General features: G+C 41.2%; 1 protein-coding gene across 1 annotated transcript in view; it reads left to right on the plus strand.

Annotated features, from left to right (window-relative positions):
• The first annotated feature begins 636 nt into the window (after nucleotides 1-636).
• Nucleotides 637-20,414, plus strand: part of GPATCH2L (G-patch domain containing 2 like) — a 42,212-nt gene continuing 22,434 nt past the window's right edge. The window contains exons 1-5 of the mRNA XM_029283791.1: nucleotides 637-654; nucleotides 1,838-2,502; nucleotides 10,917-10,981; nucleotides 12,287-12,463; nucleotides 12,948-13,027. Coding sequence (XP_029139624.1) covers nucleotides 1,847-2,502; nucleotides 10,917-10,981; nucleotides 12,287-12,463; nucleotides 12,948-13,027 — 978 coding nt within the window. The 5' untranslated portion in view covers nucleotides 637-654; nucleotides 1,838-1,846. The remainder of the gene's footprint in view (nucleotides 655-1,837; nucleotides 2,503-10,916; nucleotides 10,982-12,286; nucleotides 12,464-12,947; nucleotides 13,028-20,414) is intronic.

The raw sequence follows: 20,414 nt of genomic DNA on the forward strand, positions 1-20,414 counted from the left end.
TTTGGTGCCTGCAACTCCCTTCGGGTTGAGGCATGTCCACTTCAGCACAAATACACGTGACACTTCAATAACTGTGAAAGGGGCGCTCGTGTGTTTTAACACAACCGGACAGAAATGATTGCGGCGCGCGAGTTGTTTACACGGACGCCCTTCTTGGAGATCACGAAGGCGCCTTTCTGGAGAAGAGAAAGCGGCCCCTTTCCGGACGCCACTGCCAGGCTCTCTGGGCTTTCCCATGGCGTCTCCGACTTTTGCTCTCTCTTATTTAAGAATCGCCGTTTCTCAAATGTTAAAATCCCGCTGGATTCATATAGACTTTCCTTTGACAAAAGCAGGCACGAGTTCCCCGCGGTGAATTTAAACCGGAGAAGCGGAGACCGAGTGAACAAACGAAGAGTCCTCGGCCAACCGGGATAAGTCGCCAAAGGGCGGCAGAGCAGCGCTCCCTCGCCAAGCCTCGCCCCGTCCCGAGCGCCCCGCCCGGCCGCTGGCACCGAGGCGAAGAGTGACGTCAATGTTTCCGGAAGAGGAGGAAATGCCTCCCCCCCTCCGAGGACCGGAAGCGGTTTTTTTGGAGCTGACTCCGTGCCGAGCCGGGAAGGCCTAGAGAGGTGGTTGTGGTGAAGGAGTTGGGGAGGTTGTTGCGGGAGCCGAGTGAGTTAGCCGATGCGCGAAGGTGGAGCGTCCGATGCGGAGCGTCGGTGGCCTAGCCGCGGAGACGAAAGGGGGAACTGGCGGGGTGGGTCAAGGAGGCCTTACGCGCTCCAGGGGAGCGGGGGGGGGACACCCGTGTTTTGGGAGGGTCTGCAGCTCGGGGAAAACAGCGGTGGCGCGGGGAGGGGGGAAGGTTTGGGTGAGAGAGCCGGGGGCGGAATAGAGCAGGCGCCCCGCTGGATCGGACGAAAGATCCTTGTCGTCCGGTGGCAGAAGACAGCTCGATGCTTTCGGCTATTGCTCTCCAGCAGCAGGTGATGACCCAGCCTCCCCCAGTCTGTTTGGAGAGGAGATGGTGGGCGGGTGGACTAGAAGATCACCGTTTGTTTACCCTCTCGGTGCTGTCTGGCACTATCTAGAACCAATTTCCCACAATTTCGGGCAAGGTTGCTTGTTTTCCAACCGTCTCTGGTGGTCCAGTCAATAGAATTGGGAGAGTCGCTTTTATCACAGCGACGATCTTTTTATAAGATAGCTATCAGCAATTCGGACACCACTTTGGTAATAGTTTGATTATGGAAAGGAAATAAAATGCCACTTCCTTATAACCATTCTCTCTCTCGATTTGTCAAGGCAGTGGGTCTCAGAGAAAGTAGATGCTGTTGTATTCTTAAGTTATGCCTTCTCCCCTTGTCATAATTTTGCTAACTCATTTCCTTTATCAACACTGCCTGTTTTACACATGGTCCCTTCTATTGTTGTTGTTTTCTCCCCATGATTACATCATGGATTTTAGGCTGATTCATGGGGTCTCTTTCTTCTTTAATTCTATAAAATAGTTTAGCCTGAGAGACACTTATAAACAGATAGGTATTACTGTTGTGTAATACATCTAAGTGACTTTCTGCAGAAATGGAATACACAGAGTTTGGGTTATTAGTCTGCTGTGGGTTTTAGAGCCATTCTCACAGTCCTCCATCTCAAAAAGACTAAACAGTCTGTAATAGTACTGTAAATAGTAACACAATATAGATTAACTATATCTTCTTTTTATTCTTCTTTAAAAAGTAAAGCTAACCCAAAGTAATTTTTTGAAAATATATTACGTCACTTGGAAATAAATTCTATCATTGTGATGACATGCAACATGACTGATTTAATTGTGTACTTTTTATTTTGGTAGACATTGCTGATGGATGAGCTAGTACATGATTTGGCCTCGGCTCTTGAGCAGACCTCAGAACAGAACAAGCTGGATGAATTATGGGAAGAAATGACTCTGAGCCCAAGGCAGCAGCGTCGGCAGCTTCGTAAGAGACGGGGACGCAAGCGGCGTTCAGACCTTACACACCAAGTGGAACATGCTTGCTGCTATAGTGGGGCCTCAGAATCCAGCCTAGAAGAGGTTGTGGAAGACTGCCGGGAAGTGCTAACTGCTTACTTTAGTGACTCTGATGACATGGCAGTAGCCAAACATCCAACTCTCAGCACAGCTCTCAAGAATAAGCAACACTCGTGGCACGAATCAGACTCTTTCACTGAGAATGCGCCTTGTCGACCCTTGAGGCGCCGTCGAAAAGTTAAGCGTGTGACATCAGAAGTGGCAGCTAGCCTTCAGCAGAAACTCCGAGTATCGGAATGGACTTATGAGAAGGGTTGCAGATTCAAATCGGCTAAAAAGCAGCGCCTTTCCCGTTGGAAGGAGAATGCTCCCTGGACATCAACTGGCCGGGGACTCTGTGAGTCAGCAGAGACAAGAGCCTTCCTCAGCAAAGGGGGAAGGAATGAAAGGATGGAGTGTGAAGCAGATGAACAGAAACAGGGTTCTGATGAAAACATGTCAGAATGGTGAGATGTCTAGGCCTTTCTTCTCTTATCCGAGGCTCTAATATTTTACTTTGTCTTTTTGCAAGTAGTGGCTCTTTCCTTTAGGTAGTTCCCCTTTTCATTAGACTACCTTAGCCCAGTCTTCTCACATAATTTATGGAAAACTGTTTTGCAGGGCATACTTGTGTAGACCAGTATTTTGTGTGAGACTAATATCCATCGTTTGTTAAGAAGAAAATAAAGTGTGTTTAGTCTTTAGTCAGCATTATTTTAAACATTATTTTCTAAAAAGTGATTTGTTGATGTTGAAATGGAGATGTTCCAAGAGGAATGCTGCTATTTTGATTTTTGTGAAACAAGTATCAGTTGTAATTAAGCACCACAGTCTAATTAAAGGATGTTGAATGAGAATATACAATGCTCTCCGTTGCTCTAGGCATATAACTTGCATCTTCTTTTAAGATGAATTGCTTTTGGTTCTGAATAATAGGTTCTAGATGGAAATTAGCAACTTGTAATATTAAGTCAAGGTTCATGTAATTGTTGGCCTTTCTTCACTTGCAGGAAGATTGAGAGAAGAAATGGTACTGCATGCATTACCTTATACCAGGGGTAGGCAACCTTGGCTCTTTTATGACTCGTGGACTTCAAATCCCAGAATTCCTGAGCCAGCATCTGGCTCAAGAGTTCTGGGATTTGAAGTCCACGAGTCATAAAAGAGCCAAGGTTGCCTACCCCTGCCTTAAACCATTCATCTCCAACAATGTGCAGTTTTTAATTGAGCAGTTTCTTGTCATGAGTTATAAAAGATGTGAGCAATTGATTGAGGTTTAGAATGAAGCAAAGTTGTTTAGAAGAAGAGGCCCTATTGGTTCTTCCATTATGTCCTTAGCTCCTAAGGTCTTAGAAGATATTGTAGGTTCTGGAATAACTTTGATAGTATTATCTGAGTGTATTTATTTGGCTACACTTTTATTTGGACTTCATTGAATGCTAATGTATCTCAAAACTATTTTATTACATTCTGATTGAGTATGTGAATGGTATGATGTAGTCAGATATGATGAGTAAAATATCTTTCTTAATAATCTATACATTTGGAGCATTCACAGCTTATGGCAGTGATGGCGAACCTTTTAGAGATAGAGTGCCCAAAAACTGCCCCTGTCCCGCCCCGCCCCCCACCCTGCCCAGCCGCAGGACCACTCACTGCCTCCATGGCCCGCCGCAGATTGCCCAGGTGGCCCAGCAGCACCATGGCCACGCCCTCCACACTCCGCGCATCATCTGTGTGTGACAGGGTGTGAGGATGGAGTCTTGCCCCCGCTGCCTGGCTGCCATGTGCTTGGCTGTGCTGCTCCACATGGTCCACACCTGGGGGCAACTCTCCAGGGGGGATGCTGGTGATGAGGGGGCTGTGGGGAGAGGCGGGGCTGAGGCGTCAGCATGCGTGCCCACAGAGAGGGCTCTGAGTGCCGCCTCTGGCACCCATGCCATAGGTTCGCCACCACTGGCTTATGGAATAATGGAAGAATTTTTGATAGAACTAAAAAGAGGGCATCATTAGGATACTGATGAAGTAGAAGTGTTTTCCATGGCTTATAAAATGAATTTTGAATTATTTGATAGAATTCTACAAAAAGATTGTCACCTGGGTTGTGTATCTTTGAATTGATTTTAATGATTGATTTTCAATATGTATTAGAAATAGTAGTTCAGGATACACATACTAGTACCATATTTAACCAGCTTCTGGGTAAAGAAAATAATCTACTATCATTACATCCTATAAAGGAACTTAAATTCACTGCTAATCCTTTATACAAATAAACAATCCAAGAACTGCTTCATATTTTCCTTCATGATCTTGAGTTTGATTAAGATTATACCATTTATCCATCTTCTCCCTTCTTATGTGCTTTTCATTTTATTTGTCCTGCATGGATTACAATATATTGTTTTTCTTTCCTGTTCAGGGAACTGTTAGGAAAGCAGAGGCTTTCAGTTCTTTTTTGACAGCAAGAGGTCAAATAAAGTGGATAGCAGCGGGTGGGCAGTATATTTAGTGATTCAGTCCTGAATTACGTGTTCTTATTTTCTATATTCAGAAGAATGCTAGATTTAGTAATCCATAATCAGCCAAGAAGAGGTATGATTTTTTTTGAATTCTCTTAGATGAGCAAAGATACCCATCTTAATTCCTCTGCACCCTTAATCAAAATCAATAAGTCCACAGCATTCAAGAGGGGTCATTCTATAGTATTTTAGCAAAGCATGCATAGAGTCTAAAGCAGGTCTATTTATTAAATGTAACTGACATTTATTAAAATGTCAGTTACATTTTGGAGGGACCAGTAGAAAAAGTATATCCAAGATTAATTCATATTAATAGTATTTTGTTACCTATTAATTTTATTCCTATGGGCCAAACATACTGTTTATATATGTTTCGTAGTGTGTCAGATCTGAGACTTAAACCATTAACTTGTTTCTTGGGGTTTTTAGCTTATTTTCTTTTCCCTCTGATGTGAAGAATATAAGCTGCAGCCTGAAGTGGCTACTTGAGAACTTGGATAAAGAGGTTTGAGTGTTTTGCCTGTTGGGTGACAGAGCAAGTGACAGAGATGGAGTGTTTAGCCTCCCCCTCCTTCTTCAGCCCAGCCTGACCTTCTGCACCCCCCTCTGTGCCTCTTGTTTTCTTATTTTTATAGAAAATCAATACTCTTCTTGACACAAACAATAGCTCAGAAGCATAACTGAATGGGGGAGAGCTGAGATCTTGTCCATCACCTCTCACTTTAACTCTTCTGCACTATTTAATTACAGGCATGCTTTGGTCCAGGTGTTGGCAACAGTGCAATTGCTAAATGAAGACCGTTTTAACCAAAGATTGGGTGATCAATAACTCTATAGCAGTAGCTTGTTGGATCAATAGCATTCATTATTTTCTGGTTAAGGCAAGTGGCCTTCTTTGTAACTGGAGGTCATTAATCAGTGCTTACTGGACTGTTTGGCCTGTGCTAAGGAACTGTAAGAATTTAATGTAAAAACAACACAGAGTTTAGTTTATATGATCTTTGGGTGAGTGAAGTGAGAAATGAAAGCTTAGTCACTTTGTTATTTTTGTTTCATCCTATCTGAGGATTTGGTAGTACCATACTTCCAAAACAAATCTGTATAAACCATACATGTCAAAACCGCAGACCCTTATGAACTAAGATTTGGTTGCCAATTACTTAATACTGTGTTCTCCTGCTACCTCCTATCTACTTAAGACTTGTAAGTAGATGTATGGTAGAATAAGTAAGAGAACATGTTGTCATTTTGTTTTGCTCATATCCTTTATTGAGAAATGAGAACAAAAATCACTGTGAGTTTACATTTAACAGTTAAATAATTGCACAAATTATATGTTATAATATTACTGTTTTATTGTTGTCCCTCGGTCATTTTACAGACATTTTTATATAACTTTATTCCTCTTTATAGTGCTGTGCCTGACATGCAATTTAGAGGTGATCCTCCTAACCCCAACTCTACCACCAAATTGTGCAACCCTGATGTTAACAAAAGAGAAATGTATGATTATTGTTTGAAGCAAGTTGATCTTGGGCAATTTTAGAGCAGGGGTCCCCAACCTACGGTCCGCGGCCTGGGACCGGGCCGTGGGCTCTTGGCCAGCGGGCCACAGAAAAGGCTGGTGCGTGCACACGTGGGCGCACATTTCCCTCCACTCGCACTAGCGCCCGCAGCCCTGTTTGTGCATGCGCACAGGCGTGAACAGAAATGCTAGCGCGGAGCAGGTGTCTGTAGCCCATTTGCTCATGTGCTGCTAGCCCGGGCGGTTTGCGTGGTCGTTTGGGCATGCGCACGGCACCACTAGTGCTGCATCAGTGTGCATGGCCCCTTGTGCGCACGCGCACACACACCAATTTTGAAGCTGCTCTCCTTCCCTCCGGTCCCCGAGCCCAGAAAGCTTGGAGACCTCTGTTTTAGAGGACCTACTGGTGTTTGCTGCAATATATGGATAGTCCTTGACTTAGAATCACATAGGAGCCCAAAATCTTTGTTGTTAAGTGAGTCATTTGTTAAGTGAGTTTTGCCCCTTTTTATGACATTTCTTGCCACAGTTGTTAAGTGAATCACTGCAGTTGATAAGTTAGTAATCCAGTTGTTAAGCGAATCTGGTTTCCCCATTGATTTAGCTTGTCAGAAGGTCATAAAAGGTGATTACTGAACCTTGGGACACAGCAAAGGACATAAATATTGCCAAGCATCTGAATTTTGATCATATGATTACAGGGATGTTGCAATGTTTGTAACTGTGAAAAATGGTCTTAAGTCACTTTTTCCAGTGCTGTTGTAACTTTGAACAATCACTAAATGAACCGTTGTAAGTCGAGGACTATCTGTAATGCATTCTGTGGCTTTGCTCTCAAGAAAATAATACTGAGCAAATGATGTGTTAAGTCTCCCATCCTTATTAATATTTGTATTTTTCAGTAATTATGAAAGGGAGATCCTATGTTTTTATTTTTGAATATAACCATTTAATTCTGAAATACAGATAGTTTTAGGAGCTGATTATTATGGGACCTTTTAGTGTCTTTTTAATGACACTGACAAAGATACCCCACATAAGTAAATATAAATCAGATGCTATCATACATATCTGATCTTCAAGGAATTGTCAGATACACTTGGCATTTGTAACTACAGCATATAAACAGAAGGAATGCTGGAGTGTATTCTTTTGTTTAAAGAAATTCAAGGGCACCTAATTTTCTTGCTTAGTTTTTATTTACAAAATATGAAGCTGACCACAGAGCATAATAATTATTAGAGAAATAATTATCTAAGTATTTGGAATGCTGGCTATTGATTTGATACATGTGTTATCCAGGGAGATCTATCATTTTTGCAGAAACAAAATTTAGCTTCCTTTCCAGTGAAATAAATGGAGGAGATATTCACATGTAATATAAATACAATGTTATCCTGCAAATCGTTTTGTTTTCTACCCTTCCTCCCAAATAAATGATTATTTTTAAACATGCCTATTTATTATTGTATAATATTTGTGTCCCTTTATTCTAGTTAATAATCTGATGTCTGGCTGTTAAAGCAATGTTTCTCAACTTTGATAGCTTTAAGATGTGTGGGCTTCAATTGGCTGGAGAATTATGGGAGTCCACACATCGTAAACATTGGCAAGGTTAAGAAACACTAAGCTGAAGCAGTTTAATTAGTAAAAGTAACAAAATAATTGTGAGGTTGAGAAAATGTTGCCTTTGCTTGTACAATGTGGCTCATATCATTCATTCTTCTGTGTAGATGCCCAATCAGTTGTGCTCATTTTCTGTTATTATCCATTAATAGATGTCTGTTATTTTCTACTAAGAATATATTATTCCTTACAATTATTTTTTAGACATGTTCTCTATATCAGGGCTTTTCAACCTTTTCACCCAGTGTATCACTTTTAGGATATGGCAATATCCGAGTACCACCAGTCACCTATCAAGGTGTCAAAAACTTGATGACTAAAAAAAAAAAAAGTGATGAAGTACAGGTAGTCCTTGACTTACAACAGTTCGCTTAGTGACTGTTCGAAGTTACAATGGCACTGAAAAAAGTGCCCCCCAAGCCACAGCTGAGCAAGACACCTGCCTGCCCGCCCGGCAGCGCTCTTCCTCCTATCCGAGGTTTTCATTTTTGTGAGCATTTCCGTTGAGGATTGGCAGCGGGGGTGGGGTGGGGGGGGTGTTTGGTTTTTATTCCCCCCGTCTGCTGGGTGGTTGCAGCAGGTTTTGGTCCCTTCACATGACCCTGGGACACTGTGACCTTCATAAATATGAATCAGTTGCCAAGCATCTGAATGTAAATCACAAGACCCTGGAGATGCTGCAACATTCCAGCTGATCGGCGCTTCTTCTGGGCTCAGCAGAAGCGCCAGGATCAGCGCCGAGCTCCAGCTGGAGCCTGGGCTGATCCTGGCACTTCCACTGAGCCCTGACAGTCCCGAAAAAGTGCTGATCCTGGTGCTTCCGCTGAGCCTGACAGCCCTGCAACTCCAGCCGTCTCTCGCTCAGGCTTGTGTGGTGCTGCCACCGGTTCAGCTCATTCCCCTCCCCTGATACCACTTTTCTAGGATGGTCACGTACTACCTGCCAGGTGCCAATGTACCACAGGTGGTACCCGTACCACTGGTTGAAAAGCCTTGCTCTATATGTTCATTGTACAATGCTGAATAACTTAGAGAATCATTGCTTACTCTTTGTTGTAACTTACTGTAACTGTCTTGGAGGGTTCATGGAAACTATAGTTATTAACTGGATGTAATTTATTAAAGAGAGATAGTTTGGTATAGTGGTTAAGATACCAGGCTAGAAATTATGAGGCTATGATTCTACTCCTGCCTTAGGCACAAAGTCAACTGGGTGACTAGGCTGGTCCCTCTCTTTCTGCCCTAAGGAAGAAAGCAAAGGCAAATCGCTTCAAAAATCTTGCCAAGAAAACCGTGGGGATTTGTCCAAACAGTGGTCAGGAGTCAATAGGATTCAAAGGTGTATGCACACACCCCAAAATCACTAAAGGCTTCCCGTTTCACATGTTCTGAAAGGCAGCACCAACGTTTTAGTGTATTTAAATAGCTTAGATCGCTCTGTTTCTATATGCACCCATATGATTGGCTAAACCTTATATTCTCCATCACGGCTCTGTGTCTCCTCATAAAAACTTTAATTAGGTGAGCTGCAGTCAGTCAGAGGATGTTCAGCAGCTTTGCTGTCTCTCTGTAATGCTCACCTGTAGGCTATTTTGGCACCAGCTTTGTTCTGTTATGAGGCAATCTTTTCTCACTCAGGCTTTCAGTCTGGCATCATTCTCTGTAATATTGATTCTCCTTTTAATATGTTGTTCCTTATATTTTTAATGAAGGCAGTCTCTGGGTTTAGAATGTCTGACTTAAGAACAACCCTTAGATAAGAACGTGCTGCCGATTACTAAAAATGGCAAACCTTGTTTTTCTTGCTTGAGCCGATAAACTGTTGAAGTTGCGGCATTTCTTTTAACGTGCAGTCTGTTTTCAGCAGTCCCTGAAAGCATTTGAGTTCTGACTTACATACAAATTTGGGTTAAACAAAGAGTTAGGAATGGAACTTGTCCTTAACCTGGGGATTATCTATGGTGAACTAAAACTTCATTTTGTGCGAACTTGCCTTTGAGACTTCTGCCCACCTACCAGTTCGAAAGCATGCAAATGTGAATAGATTAAATAGGTACCCCTTTGGTGCGAAGGTAACAGCATTCCATGTTGGCCACATGACCATGGAAAATGTCTTCGGACAACGCTGTCTCCCTCAGCCAAGAAACAGAGATGAGCACTGCACCCTAGAGCCGGACACAACTGGACAGGGAAACCTTTACCTTTAACCTTTGAGGGCAGGAGGGCAGTATACAAACATTACACCAAATGTCCTATAAGCACATAGCACCCTGAAAAGTAGCTCTTGATGTTTTCATGCTGGTTCTCCTGTCCCTTCTCTATTGCCTGCTGTGTTTTTCTCTGCTAATATGTATGCCCCTTTTCTCTGCAAAATTACTTTACCAGCAACTTAACATATTTTGGAAATTTCTTTTTGTATGAGAGACAGATAGCAGACTAGGTTTACAGATTGCAAAGCTGCTAAGCAACGCAGTCACATGACATTGCACTTTACAGCTGTATTCTTTAGTGATAGAAATTCAATTTCCAATTCTGGTCGTAAATGATGATGATGATGATGATGATGATGATGATGATGATGATGATGATGATGATAATAATATAGTAGTAGTAGTAATAGTAGTAGTAGTAGTAGTAGTAGTAGTAGTAGTAGTAGTAGTAAAGTTGGAAGGGACCTTGGAGGTCATCTAGTCCAAGCCCCTGCTCAGGCAGGAAATCCTATACCATTTCGGACAAATGGCTGTCCAGTTTCTTCTTAAAAACTTCCAGTGTTAGAGCATTCACCGCTTCTGGAGGCAGGTTGTTCCACTGGTTAATTGTTCTAACTGTCAGGAAGTTTCTCCTTAGTTCTAGATTGCTTCTCTCCTTGATTAGTTTTCATCCGTCAAGAACTGTGTGTAAAAATCAATGATATTAACTCATGTATTTTTTCTTTAGTCCCCGTTTTAGATTATTGCATATTTTACTAACTTATTTTTCATTCCATGTATTTTATATTCACTCACCCAATTTTGGGGGGCACTTTAGTATTGCTCATTGATTAATCCCATGTCAGGGTTAATCAAACTGTAGAGATGAATAAAGCAATACCAGTATTATTTGTTGTGCTGAAAGTTTGTGTGAATTTTCATTGCAGTAAGGAATGTATTCTTAGAAAAAAGTATATATGAAATGCATATATACTTAATTCTTTGTGTTCCCTTTCCAGTGAAACCAGCAGTGTGTGCAGTAGCAGCGACACTGGCCTTTTCACCAATGATGAAGGTCGCCAAGGTAATTTCTTCTATGTTTTGGTGCTTTGAATTATAAATCAGGCACAGGAAATTGTGATCAATCTGTGTAGGAGAAGAAAAGAAAGAAAATTTAAAGTGTTTGAAGGCTGGATTCTGATTTTTCCTTGAGCTCTAACAAGTCATTCATTCCTGATTGCTCTGGGGAGTTTGGTTTTTTGTTTTTTTTTGTTTTTTGTTTTGCTTGTTGTAATTTTTTTGCAGCTCCAGCAGTTGCATACCTGCCAGATGGTATAAAACTGTGCTTTTTGGGCTGTGTTGTGGCCCTATAGCATTATGCCTTTAAAAATAATGCGGATTTCAGGTGATCACTTGTGGCAAGGCTGTCTCTCTTTTGCATCCCATGCCATTTATTAAAGAAAGATGAACCTGTTGTGGCCTTTGGTATTTTGCTGAACTGTAAGTCTCAACACACTCAACTAAAATGGCCAGTGATGAGGGTTGCTGTGAGTTGCAGTTCAGTAATATCTGGGGGGGGTGGGGTTGTAGCTTTATAATCCCTGTAATAATGTAAAAAGATTTAAAATGGCCTAAAAAGGCACTGACATATTATTAAATATGTTGTCTCTTCTAAGAATGGCAAGGAGTTATGTAAGGATACTTATAAGTTCATTTGAGTGGGAAATGGAGATGTCTACAGATAACTATAGAGACATTAAGATGCAGTACCTGTTATTATAATTTAGGACTTAGTTGTCATATATGGATTTAGGGATAAATTTATCTTAGAAGAGTGGTTCTCAAACTTTGTGATAAACCAGCCCCCTTAAAATGATTACTGAATTTGTGTGAATCTTCTATGAATAAATCTAATGATTTCATTGATGTCAAGTCTGGGTAAGAAATACATTTACTGTTTTTAACAATTACATTTTAACTGACATATCAAAAAAGATGTCAAAATCTTTTGGAATGCAACTATAGGCAAAATAGCAAAGGCCAGGATAAGTTTTGACAGCACTCCAATGTTACCTTTTTACATTAAAAGAAGCAGAGTTAAACCTACCCCCAGGTTATCTGGGCACATTGCAGCTGGCAGACCCCTGAGTTAGTTTTGACAGTGTTCCTACTTTGCCTGTCCCAGTCTGTAAGATATATATATATATATATTTAAAAAGTAAGATATTTTTTTTTTTTAAAAAAAAGTTGTGACCACCTTTAAATTGTCCCCTACTCGGAGTTTCATAACTTTCGCCTGCTCAATGGTTATGATTTTGTGTGTGTGTATAAGGGAATTCGCTGTAAGACTATATTGAGATATTTGAATAGCTTTTTATTTCCTTCCTAGGTGACGATGAACAGAGTGATTGGTTCTATGAGGGCGAATGTGTCTCAGGATTCACAGTCCCCAACCTTTTGCCCAAGTGGGGACCTGACCGCCAGTCTGATATGGAACGAATGGACTCAAGCCTTGAAAAAATCTCAGAGCCAACATTCCTTCTGCCCTCTCGGCCTGTTACAAGAGGTGAGATTCTTATGGTATTGTGGATACACTGTAGCTCAAATCAGATATGTAATAGGCATGTGCAACTTTCAGAGTATATATTGGTGAGAACAAAATAGTCTTTTGGATTATAGTGTAATGTAGAAACTAGGGATCATAGTACATACCTGAGACCAATATGAATTTGCATACAAATGAATTGATATAATTAGTTCTAACATACTAATTCTGTTTTGTGCACCTGAATTAATTTCAGTTCTTTGACCATAAGGAATTGGCTTGGTTAACAATAAAATAGACCCTATACTCTATAACACACCCTGGTGAAAAGAAGATGCTGCAATATATAGTGTATTCATGTCTTGTGGTTGCCCTAGTTTGTAATATGCGCAAGCTCCATAGAACGGAACCTGGAAATCAGAAGCTGATCTAGATTCTTGTTGTTTATTCCAGCTGATTCTGTTGGTGTTTTTTCACGTTTCTTCATTGTACTCTTTCTTTTCAGGATTTCACCCACGTTTGAACCGTCTTCCCAGTGTTGCTACACGCTGTCTTAGGAAGGGCCGTAGAAGGCTGGTTAGCAAGGTATTGCTTTGCAGGGGATGTTAATTTGTTTAGCACATATTGTCAAGAAATATACCCATTGGTGAAATGTGCCATGAGGTTCATTCTAACAGTTTCAAATGTGTATTCATATACAAACTCTAGTTATGTGTAAGTGTCTTGATAAACTTGTTTTCAGTGGCAATAAGATTCTGTGGGAAAATAATAAGTTGTTATGGAAAGGAGGTTGACTAAATATGAATGTGTGCAGTTTAGAAAAATCTGCAAATATAAGCAAGAATGTTGATACCAAGCAGAAAGGAATGGTCTCCTGGAATGAGGAAAGCTGTTTTGGCAGCTAGGATGGAGGAAATAAATATTGATTGACATATTAGTGTGGTTCTTGTATTACAGTAGATTTAAATGCTGAGAGTTGTGCCTGTCATTTGCAAGGCATTTCATTCTTTATGAAATATGTATATCCAAGCATTTCTTACCGTCCTTGGAATCCTTTTGTATATGAAGCTGGAATTCTGCAATCTCAGTTTCCCACGTATAAAGCAGAAAGATTTGGGGGAAGCTTAATTTGCAAGAATATGTAATAGTACTTAGACTCTATGTGCAGTTTGTTTATTTAAGAGCTGTGGTGGTGCAGTGGTTAGGGTGCAGTATTGCAAGCTAATTATGCTGACTGCTGGCTGCCAGCAGTTCGGCAGTTCAAGTCTCACTGGCTCAAGGTTGATTCAGCCTTCCATCCTTCCGGCGTCGGTAAAAATGAGGAGCCAGATTGTTGGGGGGTAATATGCTGACTCTGTAAACCACTTAGAGTCTAAGTTCTGTTGCTATTTTAGGAATTTCATTTGAGCATAGAAAGAAGAATCTTATGTGTTAAAAAGATTTGACTCATCAGTTAATTAGCTCAATGTGTGAATGACTACTTCTTTAATATGTCCCTTCCATTTTCAACAAATTTTTCAAGCCCTTTCTCTTTACTTACCAAGTTAAAGAGTCGAAATATGTTTTCAGTTATCGTGAATATTATGTCTTAGGCAAGGACTATTAGGCCACTGGTAAAAGCCTAGGGTCATAGGCTTTTTAAAGATTCCTCTAATGAGAAAAATAATATTTACTTGTTTAATTCATCTTAATCACCTTAAAGGGATCTATGTCATTCGCAGTGGAGGTCACTGCTTCCCCTCCTCTCTTCTCTTCTAAATTGTAATAATAAATAATGAGTTTCATTCAAAGCTCCCTGCCAGCGAGCTGCTAATTACCCAAAGTATCGCTTGTAATTTACACAGTAATAAACTGTAAATTTAAACATTACGGCAGTTTAGGTTAATAATTTCTCTACTGTAACCAATAGCTCATCTTTCATCCCTGCTGTTGCTTTCACACAAGCCTTGTATTTGATGGTGTTTTGTGTTTCTGCACACCAACTCACATTTTTATTGATAATGAAATCCTAGTTTTCAGGGAATTTCTTTACATAGAACCCCTATGAATATATGCAACAATACATGCTACAATATATAAATGTATATTTCTAAATGTTACTTTATTTTCTTGCACAATGATTCTGAAATGGTTTGACCCAGTTGATTCTTTTCCTGGTCTTGAATAATCTCATTGCCTCCAGAAAAATGCAAACTGTTGTTTTACATAAGGGTCTTGGCAGTGGCAGTCCCAAAGTGGATCCTAGACTCAAAGAAGCAATAAGAAATTGCTCCATTATTTCCAGGATATTCCCAAACTACCACGTTGGGAATAATTAACTCCAGTTTTAAGAACTATTGCTCTAAGTATTAAATACCTTTAAGGCTGATTCAGTTGAAAGAATAACTTTTATGGAGCTGTTGGTTGTAAGAAATTGCTGAAAGTAGAATAGCCTTGCAACAGAAATGGCTGATAATTGTCTGGGAAACATGTTCCAATTAAAGGAGATATTTGTTGAAGTAATTTTGTTTCTTAGACTTGGTCCTAGTCTTTGATACAGTACTATACATTATGTAATATATGCAGCTAAGAATAAGCTGACTAGCTTTCACATGAGAATTCTGCAGTTAACTCAAGGTACCTAATTGTGATTAACAAGGTTAGGATGTGAAAAGCCATGTATATGCATCCTCTTTAAAAAAAAAGCAAATGCAAACAAAGCTCTTCAACTTTCATTATTTCCTTGGGGGAATAATATGATGCTAAATACGTCATTAGAATCTATATTAGTTCTTTATTTGATAACATGTTCTAATGGATGCTTTTTCTAAGGCTGATACATACAGAGGGGTGATTTTCATTGCAGCATGACTAAAGAAGGAAGGGTTTAAGTTGTCTCTAACACTAGGTATAAAAATTAGAAGGAAGATTATCAGGGATGGGACGAGGGTGTGAGTGAGAATCATGGGTCAGGGAGGGTGTCAGGGATTGCACGAGAGGTGCAGTGCAGAAAGAGTGTGTGAGGGAGTATAGGGTGAGTTAGGGAGAGTGTGGAGGTGCGGTGCACATTGAGAAGGGAGCATGAGGACATGCAATTGGCCAGTGTAGCTTGACTGCAGAGGGGCTGGAGAAAGGTTCATGAGTGGCGGAGACTTATCCCAGTGACCCGCGACCTTCCTTTGGTTTTCTGAGCAAACTGGCAGGGAGAGCTACAAATGGCGATGACAGGGGTGTGGTACCACCAGCACTATGAGGGCTGGTTGCAATCACCATTCATTCAGCATCATGGATGGACTAGAAGACCTTCAAGGCCCCTTTCAGCCCTGGTGTTTTGTTATCATCATAATTTTGAACAGTTGCTGAATGAATGGTCTAGCTCAGGGGTGTCAAACTCAATTTCACTGAGGGCCGCATCAGCATTGCGGTTGCCCTTGGGGGGGCCGGGTGGGTGTGGCCAGAGTGGGTGCAGCCTACTGGGTGGGTGTGGATGGAGTGGGTGTGGCCTACTGGGTGGGTGTGGCCAGTTCTACATCATTCGCGTCAAGGGGGCCTGTGGGGGCCTGGGCAGGAGTGGGACAGGTCTGAGGGTCTCTGGCAGAAGGGGTTGGGACCGGGGCAAGTGCCAAGGCATGGTCCACTAGGACAAGTGCCAAAATGGCCACCACAAAATTGTACATTGGCTCCCGGCCGGCCTAGGCCAGGGCCAAGGCAGCGGGGGCCGTTCCCTCACTGTTTCCAGGATGGCTTCGCGGGCCACATGAAACCACTTCGCGGGCCGCATCCGGCCCCCGGGCCTTGTGTTTGACATGTCTGGTCTAGCTCAAGGACTACTTCCTTCCTCTCCAATGAATGTAAATACAAAAAATAATTCCTATCTTGCTAATTATTTTGGGGGGGGGAATTAGGAGGCAAACAAAGACAGAAGGTATGAAAATTATTAATCTTGTCAGTTTCAAGCCTTGTCAGCACAGGAGGGAACATTCCAAAGAGAAGTGGATTGAGAAAAGGAAATTCCTGATCATGATTTTTCACTTAATGACTGTTTTGTTTAACAACAGAGGTAGAATATGAAAAAATGTATGATTTACAGTCTGTCAGAACATTTCAGCAATAGTTAAATACAACATATTTGAATTGTTACTGAGATTGAATCTTAGCTTGAAACACAGGATAAGGAGCCAGACAAACATGGCAGAATTTGGCTCATCTTATATGAAATACCCGTATATACTCGAGTATAAGTCAACCCGAATATAAGCCGAGGGACCTATTTTTCCACAAAGAACTGGGAAAAATTGGTGACTCGCATATAAGCCGAGGGGGCATTTTTCAGCACACACATTTTTCCGCCTGTTTGTCTCTCTCTCTCTCTCTCTCTCTCTCTCTCAATTCTCCCCCACCCCAAAAGCGGGGAGGGGGCGACCTTGCAAAAGGGAGGGGGCTTCTCCCGGTTGCGGGGAAGGCTGGAGGTGCGCTTTTCTTGGCCAGCCCGGGTAAATTCGGCCGTATTCTTCAATACGGGCCGGCCCCAGCAGTTCCGGCTGGTTGCCGGCAGTTGGCTGTTCCTCCCTGGCCGCCTCGGCCTCCCTGGCCCTGTCGGTGAGCGCCCGGCAGAGCGCAGCGTCGCCAGGCCTCCCCCCTTCGCGCGAGGCGTCTGGCGTTCCCCATCGCGCTTGGCTGCGGCGGCCCGGGGTATTCTGTCCCGGCCTCGCAGGGAATGGAAGGGAAGGGGGGAGGGCCGTACCTGGAGCATCACAGGCCGGGGCAATGCCGGGAACGAGCTGGGCNACCAATGATGAAGGTCGCCAAGGTAATTTCTTCTATGTTTTGGTGCTTTGAATTATAAATCAGGCACAGGAAATTGTGATCAATCTGTGTAGGAGAAGAAAAGAAAGAAAATTTAAAGTGTTTGAAGGCTGGATTCTGATTTTTCCTTGAGCTCTAACAAGTCATTCATTCCTGATTGCTCTGGGGAGTTTGGTTTTTTCTTTTTTTTTTTTTTTTTTTGCTTGTTGCAATTCTTTTGCAGCTCCAGCAGTTGCATACCTGCCAGATGGTATAAAACTGTGCTTTTTGGGCTGTGTTGTGGCCCTATAGCATTATGCCTTTAAAAATAATGCGGATTTCAGGTGATCACTTGTGGCAAGGCTGTCTCTCTTTTGCATCCCATACCATTTATTAAAGAAAGATGAACCTGTTGTGGCCTTTGGTATTTTGCTGAACTGTAAGTCTCAACACACTCAACTAAAATGGCCAGTGATGAGGGTTGCTGTGAGTTGCAGTTCAGTAATATCTGTGTGTGTGGGGGGGGGGGTTTGTAGCTTTATAATCCCTGTAATAATGTAAAAGATTTAAAATGGCCTAAAAAGGCACTGACATATTATTAAATATGTTGTCTCTTCTAAGAATGGCAAGGAGTTATGTAAGGATACTTATAAGTTCATTTGAGTGGGAAATGGAGATGTCTACAGATAACTATAGAGACATTAAGATGCAGTACCTGTTATTATAATTTAGGACTTAGTTGTCATATATGGATTTAGGGATAAATTTATCTTAGAAGAGTGGTTCTCAAACTTTGTGATAAACCAGCCCCCTTAAAATGATTACTGAATTTGTGTGAATCTTCTATGAATAAATCTAATGATTTCATTGATGTCAAGTCTGGGTAAGGCCAGGATAAGTTTTGACAGCACTCCAATGTTACCTTTTTACATTAAAAGAAGCAGAGTTAAACCTACCCCCAGGTTATCTGGGCACATTGCAGCTGGCAGACCCCTGAGTTAGTTTTGACAGTGTTCCTACTTTGCCTGTCCCAGTCTGTAAGATTTTTTTTTAAAAAAAAAGCTGTGACCACCTTTAAATTGTCCCCTACTCAGAGTTTCATAACTTTCACCTGCTCAATGGTTGTGATTTTTTTGTGTGTGTGTGTATAAGGGAATTCACAGTAAGACTATATTGGAGATATTTGAATAGCTTTTTATTTCCTTCCTAGGTGACGATGAACAGAGTGATTGGTTCTATGAGGGCGAATGTGTCTCAGGATTCACAGTCCCCAACCTTTTGCCCAAGTGGGGACCTGACCGCCAGTCTGATATGGAACGAATGGACTCGAGCCTTGAAAAAATCTCAGAGCCAACATTCCTTCTGCCCTCTCGGCCTGTTACAAGAGGTGAGATTCTTATGTGAATTCTTGCATATTGTGGATACACTGTAGCTCAAATCAGATATGTAATAGGCATGTGCAACTTTCAGAGTATATATTGGTGAGAAGAAAATAGTCTTTTGGATTATAGTGTAATGTAGAAACTAGGGATCATAGTACATACCTGAGACCAATATGAATTTGCATACAAATGAATTGATATAATAGCGATATGTTCTAACATACTAATTCTGTTTTGTGCACCTGAATTAATTTCAGTTCTTTGACCATAAGGAATTGGCTTGGTTAACAATGAAATAGACCCTATACTCTATAACACACCCTGGTGAAAAGAAGATGCTGCAATATATAGTGCATTCATGTCTTGTGGTTGCCCTAGTTTGTAATATGCGTAAGCTCCATAGAACGGAACCTGGAAATCAGAAGCTGATCTAGATTCTTGTTCTTTATTCCAGCTGATTCTGTTGGTGTTTTTTCACGTTTCTTCATTGTACTCTTTCTTTTCAGGATTTCACCCACGTTTGAACCGTCTTCCCAGTGTTGCTACACGCTGTCTTAGGAAGGGCCGTAGAAGGCTGGTTAGCAAGGTATTGCTCTACAGGGGATGTTAATTTGTTTAGCACATATTGTCAAGAAATATACCCATTGGTGAAATGTGCCATGAGGTTCATTCTAACAGTTTCAAATGTGTATTCATATACAAACTCTAGTTATGTGTAAGTGTCTTGATAAACTTGTTTTCAGTGGCAATAAGATTCTGTGGGAAAATAATAAGTTGTTATGAAAAGGAGGTTGACTAAATACGAATGTGTGCAGTTTAGAAAAATCTGCAAATATAAGCAAGAATGTTGATACCAAGCAGAAAGGAATGGTCTCCTGGAATGAGGAAAGCTGTTTTGGCAGCTAGGATGGAGGAAATAAATATTGATTGACATATTAGTGTGGTTCTTGTATTACAGTAGATTTAAACGCTGAGAGTTGTGCCTGTCATTTGCAAGGCATTTCATTCTTTATGAAATATGTATATCCAAGCATTTCTTACCGTCCTTGGAATCCTTTTGTATATGAAGCTGGAATTCTGCAATCTCAATTTCCCACATATAAAGCAGAAAGATTTGGGGGAAGCTTAATTTGCAAGAATATGTAATGGTACTTAGACTCTATGTGCAGTTTGTTTATTTAAGAGCCGTGGTGGTGCAGTGGTTAGGGTGCAGTATTGCAAGCTAATTATGCTGACTGCTGGCTGCCAGCAGTTCGAGTCTCACTGGCTCAAGGTTGATTCAGCCTTCCATCCTTCCGGCGTCGGTAAAAATGAGGAGCCAGATTGTTGGGGGGTAATATGCTGACTCTGTAAACCACTTAGACTCTAAGTTCTATTGCTATTTTAGGAATTTCATTTGAGCATAGAAAGAAGAATCTTATGTGTTAAAAAGATTTGACTCATCAGTTAATTAGCTCAATGTGTGAATGACTACTTCTTTAATATGTCCCTTCCATTTTCAACAAATTTTTCAAGCCCTTTCTCTTTGCTTACCAAGTTAAAGAGTCGAAATATGTTTTCAGTTATCGTGAATATTATGTCTTAGGCAAGGACTATTAGGCCACTGGTAAAAGCCTAGGGTCATAGGCTTTTTAAAGATTCCTCTAATGAGAAAAATAATATTTACTTGTTTAATTCATCTTAATCACCTTAAAGGGATCTATGTCATTCGCAGTGGAGGTCACTGCTTCCCCTCCTCTCTTCTCTTCTAAATTGTAATAATAAATAATGAGTTTCATTCAAAGCGAACTGCCAGCGAGCTGCTAATTACCCAAAGTATCGCTTGT

This window comes from Protobothrops mucrosquamatus, unplaced genomic scaffold (genome assembly GCF_001527695.2).
Source record: "Protobothrops mucrosquamatus isolate PMUCROS unplaced genomic scaffold, P.Mucros_1.0 scaffold231, whole genome shotgun sequence".
Taxonomy (NCBI): domain Eukaryota; kingdom Metazoa; phylum Chordata; class Lepidosauria; order Squamata; family Viperidae; genus Protobothrops; species Protobothrops mucrosquamatus.